Source organism: Mizuhopecten yessoensis, unplaced genomic scaffold, assembly GCF_002113885.1.
Source record: "Mizuhopecten yessoensis strain PY_sf001 unplaced genomic scaffold, ASM211388v2 scaffold11179, whole genome shotgun sequence".
NCBI lineage: Eukaryota > Metazoa > Mollusca > Bivalvia > Pectinida > Pectinidae > Mizuhopecten > Mizuhopecten yessoensis.
The window spans coordinates 1,722,605-1,733,629 of record NW_018408919.1 but is presented as its reverse complement, the minus strand read 5'-3'; the positions used below and the strand labels follow the sequence as shown (position 1 = coordinate 1,733,629).

At 37.1% G+C, this 11,025-nt stretch overlaps 1 protein-coding gene across 1 annotated transcript; it reads right to left on the bottom strand.

The window, feature by feature from the left end:
• Positions 1-960: 960 nt before the first annotated feature.
• On the bottom strand, positions 961-8,376 carry LOC110440320. The gene is made up of 8 exons (XM_021483308.1): positions 8,267-8,376; positions 7,703-7,817; positions 6,888-7,400; positions 5,657-6,236; positions 5,304-5,413; positions 4,866-5,002; positions 3,943-4,117; positions 961-3,199 (listed from the first exon to the last, which is right to left on the bottom strand). Exons 2-8 carry the CDS (start codon positions 7,799-7,801, stop codon positions 2,027-2,029), a joined length of 2,787 nt encoding a protein of 928 aa, XP_021338983.1. The 5' UTR covers positions 7,802-7,817; positions 8,267-8,376; the 3' UTR covers positions 961-2,026.
• Positions 8,377-11,025: the final 2,649 nt, after the last annotated feature.

Genomic DNA, 11,025 nt, shown 5'->3' with positions numbered 1-11,025 from the left:
GCTCGGTAAATAATTTGTTTGCTCGAGTTACGCCCCCTACAACACTAAAGCGTACATGTAGTTACTGCTACTGAAGCTCGCAGAAATGTGTTGCAGATTTCTTTAGTCATTACCGCGGTCATTTAAAAATGACAAAAGTTTATAACATCGACAAACAATAAGATCAATATCAAACATCAGAGAATCCAATACTTACAAAACTATCAGAAAGTGTTTTTTCTTCTCAAAATAGCACTTTCGTTACTGTACAGTGTAGTTTGTCATTGCTGTAATTTTAATTACATTTATAAGTACATGTAGCACAGGGTCATGAAATTTAAGCGGACTGTTTATAAGGTATAGGCAATATATAAGGACGTATTTTGCCAGTTTTTGTCGAAACTCCTTTTATTGCCTACATACCAAGAAAGTCTCAACATGCATATTGTTAATATCGCATTTACATGTCCCTGTAAACGGTATGCGTGCAAAAAGAGGGGGAGTTGGAAAAAAAGTCATGTGCTGCGATGCTCATACGTAAGCAGCATATCAACTTTGGTTCAATATCCTCGAAGCAGAGGATCTTTGAAGAACATCCACTTGATACATCTTTAGGAACGAGGGTTCTTTTTTCGACCAAAGAAACATATAACACTAAGTGAATTCCATGTAGAATGGATCCCCCCGGACATGTCGAATGGTTTTGTTTCAAATGGGACCACGCTCGGCCATTTCCGTACTTTTCGAGCGCGCGACGGAAAAGGGCGAAGTAATCCGATTGGTTATTGGTCGTCGCAAAATTAAATGTCATATAGATCTAATCGTTATGGTTTCAAATGGAATAGGTACGAACAGATTCTGATAAACAATCAAATATTTTAATAATTGTAAATGATGATAACAACAATGCACAAAATGGAAATGTATAGTGTATAAACTGAATTGCATGTAGAAATGAGATTAGCCAATACAATTAACTTATCACAGATGTCTGAAGAGATCGGTAATGATAGATGATGTTGTACCAGAAATAGAAATACTTAGTAAAAAAACTTATATCAAGGGTAAATATCACATATTCAAAAGTCTTACTAGTATACGAACTTAATGCTATTGGAAATGTAATAAAATTATAAAAAAAACACATGTAAAAGTTGAAGAAAAAAGTATGGTTGTCTGAATGAATAAATTACAGACCATATCGCTCAATATTCATAAAGTGATTATCTAAAATAGCTGAATAGAAATTGCAAATGTTTTCATGATCTTTGAAACTTAACTGTGTTGAACTAAGCTGAAGGTCAACAAGTTTCTGATTGCCATTGAGCTAGCTTCCTTAACGTTATTTCTGTCATATCGACTCACGCACGACTTAATCATGTATCCCTCTCAGACAACCCAAGACCACGCACATACACTACAAACATGCACTAACATCCCCCAAGGACCAGAATACTTCGTGCTCACAACTTCTTATAAGCTGTATTGCGTGACATTTACATCCCACCAAGCACCCGGATACTTCGTGCTCACAACTTGTTATAAGCTATATTGCGTGACATTTACATCCCACCAAGGACCCGGATACTTCGTGCTCACAACTTGTTAGAAGCTGTATTGCGTGGCATTTACATCCCACCAAGCACCCGAATACTTCGTGCTCACAACTTGTTATAAGCTATATTGCGTGACATTTACATCCCACCAAGGACCCGGATACTTCGTGCTCACAACTTGTTATAAGCTGTATTACGTGACATATACGTGCTCACAATTTTTTTAAAGTGACACTGGCCAACATTTAAATCCCGCCAAGCACCCGAATACTTCGCGCTCACAACTTGTTAAAAGCTATATTGAGGTACATTAACATCCAGCCAAGCACTGAATTTCTTTGAACATACAAGTCGTTAGGAGCTGTGGTCAACCAGACTTTACTTCTGACCATCAAGTTAGCTCAGCATGATAACACATATAATGACAGTTGGCACAAGGGACCTGTATACGTGTCTTTAAAGAATGAATTAAATTGTTCACGATTAATGTTTCAGCGATCGATTTGAACATCCGGGCTCTTGGCATCACGTGACATCCTTTTGAACTTGTAGGTCTGGGTTTGGACCCGAAGAGGGAGGTCCTCTGTAGTAAGGTGAAGGAAAGGCACTGTCCTGGTAAATGTTAGTTCTTCATCGCCTTCATCTTCATCATCTACCATTTCCTCGTCATCCTCTGTTTCCAGTTCTTCAAACTTTCTTTTAGTGCCTCGACCAATACTGTCGTCCTCACCCGATTTTGTAACCTCATCATGGCCATACCACAGAGTAGAATGACTTTTAGTATTGTAAAATCCCTCTGTCATCTCTTCTTTATCACAATCATCATCGAATTTCATCATCTGACTACCGCCACACATCAGTTTGATCGCCTCGTCTTCGTCATCGGCGTTGCTGTTACTGTGACCATACCACAAAGTCAAACGAGACTGGGAAATGGCCTCCTCTTCAAATTCCTCCCCCTCCGCCTCATAATTACGTTCCTCTTCATCATCAGGCTCTTCCCTCTCACTGTACTTTGACGGCATAACCATTGCCTCGTTTTCATAATATGATGCCGATGGTTTACATTTTTGCGTTTCTTTGGCATCATAATTGGACCCATAAGAGTTGCTGCTGCAGTCTGCCATCACTTCGGAATACTTCTGCTTTTTGTATTGCTCTGTTTTTCGGTGTTTATCGTGTCCAAACCATAATGTCATACGTTTGGTTGGCTCACTGACGGCACCTCGAGGTTTACTCTCGGCCATCTCTCCTCCTACACCTTCCGCGTGCAGTTCATGATTGTCACTATAAGAATGGTCCAATTTCCTGTTTCTCTCCATCTTGTAGGACTCGTAGATATAGTTGACTCCAAGGGCCGGCCTGGTCTCGGCTTCATGGAAGACAGCACCCAGATTTCTCTCCAGAGAAGTTTCACTTTCCTGCAAAATCTGATTCGTGCCAGTTTTAGCCTCATTGGTGATGGTATCTACTTTGGGGACGGTGAAGTCAAGATCGACGTTTCCGTTGTCCGTTTCATTCTCCTCGACAAGGATATGGTCCGGATAAGAGATCTTCATGGATTTGAGGTAAACTCTGCGTTTGATGTCCATTGCCATTTTTGCTATATTGTCTGTATCGAGGGGTTCTCCAAGGTCTCTCTCTTTGTATACGCCTCTCATAATCTGGAAGTATAGCAAATCAGGAACATTTTACAAATTGAATCCAAGGATAAAAAACACGATATACAGCTCGCCTTCAATGCAAAATAAATAAATAAGACAAGACATCCTCGAAATTCCAGGGTTTTCGTTCTCTATGACGTATTAACTGAACAAACAAATAAATAGATCAATCAGCCATTCAACCATTCAACCAATAAATCAATCAATGAATCAAATTAAACAAAAGTCATAACTACAAGACAAAAGACTTTCTCGAAATTCTAGGGTTTACGCTCTCTCTGAGCAGAACCACTGGGATTTCAATGAAAGACAACAATGGAAACTGGAGAAACATCAAAATAACATGTTTAGAACTTCAGCTCTATACGTTATGTATTAAATGAGTTGCCCTTGTGTCGATATAAGTATACTACAAGTAAGGAACATACTGAGAACGTCGCAATCCGGAAATTTCGTCTCCAAAAACATTTTTTCCAAATTTATTCTTGAAGAATGAATTTTCATACATGAATCAAGTTTGGTTGAACATGTACCTATGAAGTTTTAATAAGTTAACATTTTAAACTGAGATTTATAAAACGAGTCTTTGAACTTTTCATTTTTGTGAAGTTCTTTCAATTTTTAAATAAATTGTTAGCTCCGGGACATGTTTCATAAATTTCATATGAAACATTACAAGTACTGCCTGCAAGTTCGACTTGATTTTAACACTAAAGATATAAAAGGGAAGTCTTGAGACTTACCTCCATGTCCCTTTCCTTCCTGTCCTTATATCTTGCCAACTTTTCCAGGTATTCCTCTGTGTCGACAATTCTTTTTGCTTCCTGTTTGATGGCCAACTTCTCCATCTTTGTTCTGCGACGTCCAGTAACAGTCTCACTCAGCAATTGACTTTCTGTTTCCTTGATCTTCTTCAACCTGTTATTGACATGTGTAAACATTTACATTTTTGATTTTTATAAATTGTTTTCGATTTCAGAAACGACACAATTTGCCTGCACATTATTTTTAATTCTATCAATGTTGATAAATTGACATGTATGCTTAGCGTCTTCACAACAACTCTGGTCATATGACGTAATATGTACTAATGATGGGGCCACTCAACAGCTAAGGTCATATGACACATATAAGGTCATATGACGTAATATGTACTAATGATGGGACCACTCAACAGCTAAGGTCATATGGCACAACTAATGCCATATGACGTGATATGTACTAATGATGGGGCCACTCAACAGCTATAAGGTCATATGGCACAACTAATGCCATAGTCACTCAACAGCTAAGGTCATATGAAACAACTAATGCCATATGACGTAATATGTACTAATGATGGAGCCACTCAACAGCTAAGGTCATATGACACATATAAGGTCAAATGACGTAATATGTACTAATGATGTGTCGCAATTAAGGTCATATGACGTAATATGTACTAATGATGGGGACACTCAACAGCTAAGGTCATATGACGCATATAAGGTCAAATGACGCAATGTGTACCAACCAACGGTGTGCATTATGGACGAGGTAGTACATACATGTATAAGGACGTAAATCTGTGACATATATTCTCCAAAGTTGCTTTACAAATAAACAGAAGTTACCTTTGGTATAACAATAAACATACAATGAAATTGCTTAATCATTTGTTTCTTACCGAGCTGTTTCGACCTCAGGACTGTAGTCAAAATTAAATTTCCAACGTTCCATTTCCGACCTCATCTTTGGTGGAGATTGGAGGTAGAAAGTGTTCTCAAAGACATGACGAGGTGGCTTTATTACTTGGGGATCAATCTTACAGGTGGAAAGTGTCAAGGATGACAGGGAAGGAAGGAAGAATGAAGAGAAAAAACAACTAAAGCAACGAAATGAAACAAAAATATAGAGAAAAATTGCACAAGATTAAAAAAAAAATCGTTCTCAAACTTAATTGATAAAGAGTCGAAATAAAGTCATGCAGAAAGTATAGAGTTCAAAGTGTTAGTAAATAAGACATGAAAAAATGATTGGAAAATGATTACGAATTTTATAATATGCAAAACCCAACAGAATACGTTAAGGTAATACCCCAGCTAAACGATTGCCCAAGCCTTACCTCCAGGGCTGATGTATCGGCGGGGACCAGTGGGGTGTCGGGTTTGGGCAGCCATTCTTTTGGCCAATTGTAAACATCAGGCTCGGGTTTGGGTGGACGTCTGGTCTCGTCTGCATGAATTTAGTCATATATCATAACGAATTAAGTATTTATAAATTCACGAAACAAAATGTAATTATCGGATAGAAATATGTTTCAAAAGACAATTCGCGTATCTATAAGTATTCATGAGCAATCTAAATCTAACGACATGTAAATGTTTATCAGAACCTTGTTTGAAGAAAAGAGTAATGTCTTATGAAAATGTAATATCCGTGAACTCATTTCAAAGGAAAAAGACGAATAGAACTTACGGAAATATTTTACAAATTCCGGGGAAGTTTCGGCCTCGTCGACATAATAATCCAATTCACACGAGGTCTCACATTCAGTTTCACTGGACTCCTCAACGACGATCGTATCTTTGGCTTTTGGAGACTCGACGACACGTGCACGTGTCTCATGAACTTTAGGAGACTCAACAACATCTGTTTCGTTCTCTTTTGGAGACACAAAGAAGACCGTCTCCGTGGCTTCAGCGGATGTGCTACAGTTCCTAAGCAGCCTCTTTCTGGTTTTCTGCTGGCTGTCTCTTTCAAGAAACGGATTTTTGACAATCTTTAGGCGTTGCTCTGTTGTAGACTTCTCGCCATTGTCCCTATGCCTTTTCTTGCTTCGTGTGACCAATTTCTCGCATGTTGCCTGGGATTCTTTTGGAGATTGCATATCTTCAGCACGGTCGTGTTCCTCTGATACATCTGTAGGGTGTATACAAGAGGCGTTCTGTAGATTGTCTTCCGCGTCGACCTGTCGCGTCCTTTTGCGAGCTCTATCACTATGGCGTCTGGCTTTCCTTGCGAATCGTGGTAATTCAGGAGACGGTGGAGAACGTCTCTGTTAAAGATACAAAAAAAACAGTAAAAATCATTAAAGCGGGATCACATTAGACCTAGTCCAGATATTTGGATTATATGAATTACCATTGGAACCTGTTTAATCCGCACACCTTAGTTTTATTTTATATCGACACCTCTTTATTCTGGACTCTTAAATTCCTGCGTACATTAGAAACCCGTTAGTGCGGACACTGAAGTTACATGTATCATGTGAACCTTGTTTGTCCGGACATCTTGGATTCTAAATACATCTGGACCTCATTCGTCCGGAGACACTTTGTAAAGATGTATGTATTGGAGCCGCTTATAAAGTCTAAACAGGTTAGTTTCTAAATTGGAATCTCGTAAGTTCGGACACTTTAATTTCTACAACCTGTTGTCCCACGTTTCATCAATGAGACTAGCATATTATAGCAGTAGAGTGTTCGCATGTAGAAATAATTTCAGATTCTCGAAAAAGTAAAAATGGTTAAAGAAACAAATATATCTAGTGTAGCGCTTTACCTTTGTTTGTGTAGAACGTGAATCGGGACATTTTAGCACTGCTGTAATTCGACATTCTTGTTTTAAATTGTAATGTGTATAGGACAAACAGGACTTCTTACTTTGTAAATACTAAAGAGTTCTAGAAATGTCACTCATACTATACCTTTATTCCTGCAAGCTGGGCGTAGTCATGTTTCGAACCCCGTGTTGGCCTGGGAGTTTGTGGAATAGAGTTGATCAAATACGGCCCGTCAACATTTCCTTGGTTAGTATCTCCCTCTCCCAATCTGGTTACAATCTGTTCTTTATCTGTCTCAAGTGTTATATCTTCCTTGGACACATTTGTTTCTTGAACACATTTGGGTTTCGTCTCCTCCTCATTGGACAAATATTGAGCTTGCTTGGGATCATCGGTCTCATTTTCTTGATCAATGTCAATTTTCTTTCCGGTAAATTTGGTTGCAAGATTCTTGTGAATATTTTCTGATTTGCTTTTATTAACGAGTTTTACAGTAGATGAGTCTAATTTCTGTTTGGTCGTTTTCACAAGTTTGGACACTTCAGCTTGACGGTGAGTTGATCGCCGAGTTTTGGTTTGAGATCTGGTGGTCAAATATGTTGATGTTCTGTCTCTTTTCATGATGTCGGGTCTTATTTCTGAAGATGGAGTTTTCCTCTGAAAATTAAATCAAAAGAACACTTCTATGATATTGATATACAATTGTAGATCTATCTTTTTGATAGAATGATTTAGATACAATACTGTTGTGCCAAATTCCCGTAAAAGAGTATTTCTAGAATTTAAATTTAAATGAAGTAAAAAAAGGGGTTCAAACAAATATAAAAAAGACTAATTTTAACATTTCTTGATTTTGATTCAACTGTAAGTTCTCTGCCGACGATCATAAATTTTATATAAAACGTGTGCTAAATCGTATTAAGACATTGTATCAGTCTTATAAATTCAAATATACTCACCCTTAGTTTGATCGTTGTACAGTCTCGTCTTGACATACGAGTGACAACTGTCGCTGGCTGGGACCTTCTGCCCCCTTTCTGCTGATTTCTTATGGTCATTTCTGATATTGAATAACTGTGAGATGAAACTTATAGTACTTAAAATGTATGAACACTTTTTCCAAATATTTATCCCGTTAAATAAGTTAGTTAAGATAGAGAGAACCGTCATTCCGACACATAGGAAGGGTACGTACAGAAACCTTTTTCTAACATGCCGCGCCTATGGTTGAAATCATATGGTATTTGACTTGTGTTAAACAATAAAGGTTGAACTCAGTGTGTATTTCGTCAATTAATTGCAAATGTATCTTTATACATAGATGATATACCTAAAACAAAATTAAATGCAACTTAGTGAGAATTTGTTTTTCGACTTTTGTTTATAATGCAATGCCGATTTCGATCTAGGCCTAAGCTTAATCAATATCCCTGACTGCTTGACCTGAGGCAGCCAATCTGCAATTTATCACAAATATTTGTTGAAATATTATCAAAAAATAATGTATAAAAGACGTTTCTTACCTTATCTTGATATTCCAATGAAAAAAAGTACACTCTCTTTTTGATAAATTTGCTAAAAGCTCAAATTTGGCGCTAACAAAACTTTGCGTGACTGCCGCTGTGGTCTTCGTTGGCACAAAGATGCACGTGACTAAATAATGACGTCGTTGTTCTTGTGACGCAACTTCCTGTCGACGCTTTTGTCGCCAATCGGACATCTTCGGGCCTCTTCGGGAATTTCCGAAGATAACTTCCTTCAATGCTTCAATTGTTTTTGTTCTCCATTATGCTTAACTTAAAATTCAGGAAAAGTAGAAATACATGTACATACTGTTTACTGCTTCGAGTACGTTACACAATATTTAAAAGACATTGTTGGATTCGTTCCTAACGAGATAAGGCCTAGTTTAGACAATTTAGATTTCCAACACTTTTTGGTCACTAGCATCACCGACGGGTCCTAGAGGGACGAAACAGCTGTATGATGCAGTGTCGAACTCATTTTAGGACAAACTGTATTTATTACCAAAATTTAATGGTGCAATCCCCTGTGTGTAACGTTTATCGTTCAACATACAAGGTTGTAACGTTAGACTCTGCTGGCGGATTTTTAGTTCCGATATTTGCGGTAACCTTTATTGTCACAGTTGTCTCTTTGAGAAGTGGCACAATTCATAATATACACGCTTTTCTAATGATTTAATTTGAAATTGACCAGTACTCCTCTAGTTTTTGAAATTTATAAATCTCGGGGTTTTACGCATCTGCCCCAAATTCTTCTACGGTAGGTAATTTGGATTTCCAAATTAGTTTGGAATTTGCCAATTTAGTTTGGCCCTTTCTTATTGTTTGTTTCACTGGCTTGGTTTGTTTGGAATTTGGCTGTTCTTGAAAAGCAGTCTTTAAATGTTTGAAACATCATCCTGGAATTGACCATTGACCCCAGCCAACTCTCATAATTGAAGTTATACCTTGGCACTTGACCTTAGAGAGAAGATGGGAATGGCTACGCATCATAAATTACACTCTGGTTTTAATCAGAAAGTTTTTTAGCAGATTTCACCCCTGTGACCTTTCATATTTTGAGTCAATTTCAAGGTAATTTATTTGTACAACTTTTATAGTGTTCCATCTTTAACACCTACAGGTCTAATATCATAATCACAAGCTTTATGATTCTTTAATATAAGTGGTTTGAAGGTCTTTAACAAATTCAAACTCTTCGACTCTGAATGGATGTCAAATTCATCTATTTTAACACCTTTGGTAGTCTTCCATCCCAGAGAAATACCAGAAATATATATCATTACCCTAGATCTTGACATATTTGTGCCCATGTGACCTTGAATGGAAATCGATCGCGATATCATTTGCCATTACAAAATTTGATATCGCTCTCTCCCAGTTACATACAGGTCAAATATCATAACTCTGGGCCTTCTGGAACAATAGAAGAGTTTAGTTAATTTTACCTTTATGACCGTCTATAAATGTCAAGGTTATTTACTGGAGCAAGTTTCACGGATAGTATAGCCCAACATTCCAGTTAATTACTGGTGAAATATGAAACTAGGTCTTCTGAGTTTAGAAGGAATAATTTACAGATACTAACAAATATGAAAGCTCTCTATTCTTGCTCCATTCTAGTCTAATATGATGACTTGAGGTTTTTTCTGGAACGTGAAAAATAATATTAAGACTCTATAATACATTTGACGCGTGTGACGACCTTAAAGTATCAAGGTCATTTGATGTAATACCTTTGATTTCTAGCCCTTCACTCAAGCAACATACTGACCAAATATCATGATCCTTAGTTTTTCAAAACTGTAGAAAATAGAAAAATGTTGTCGTATTTGACCCGTATGATCTTCATTGAAAGCAAAGGTACTTCATTCTAACATCGTTAATGGGCTTCATCCCAGCCAATCATAATTACCTTATGTCTTCTTAAACTTGATAAGAAGCTATTTGAATATTTCAAATATATTTGACCCCTGTGACCATGAGTGGATGTCAAGGTCATTTACTTCAACAACTTTGATATCCCCCATCCAAACTACTTATTGGTCATAAATCATGATTCTATGTGTTCTGGAACTTGAAAAGTCATTTTAAAATTCTAATATATTGGTCCCCTGACATCATAAATGATGTTCAAGGTCATTCATTCAAAAGATTTTGATTACCCTTCATCCAAGATATGTATTTGGTCAAATGTTAAGATGCAAGGCCTTCTTAAACTTGAAAAGTCATTCAAAGATTTAAACATATATCATTTTCTCACTGACCTTGAACAAAGGTCAATGCAATTTATTTTAACAACTTTTCGGCCAACCATCTAAGATATCAAGTGGTCAATCATAATGGCCTTTAAACTTGAGATGTAGTTGATTTTTTTTAACAAATTTGATGTACATGTATGTGTCTTTTACTTTAAAAAAAGTGTAAGCTCTTAATCCAAGCTAACTACTGTTCAAATATCATGACCATCTGTATCCTAAACTTGAGAAGTCATTTAATGATTTTAACATATTTGAACCCTGTGACTTTGAATAAAAGTCATGGTCATTTAGTTGAACAAGTTATTTTGGTAATGTTCAAATAATATGACCCTGAAGTTATTTGACATCAGATATCAGTATCTGGATGAACGCCAACATGCTTAAACTTAATCAGGAAAAGACGAAACTAATCGTCTTTTCCCCAAAGTGTCAGCAAACAATGGCTCTCTAGCTCAAGGTTGGTGCCAGAACTATTGAGACTGTTTCAGCTGTTAA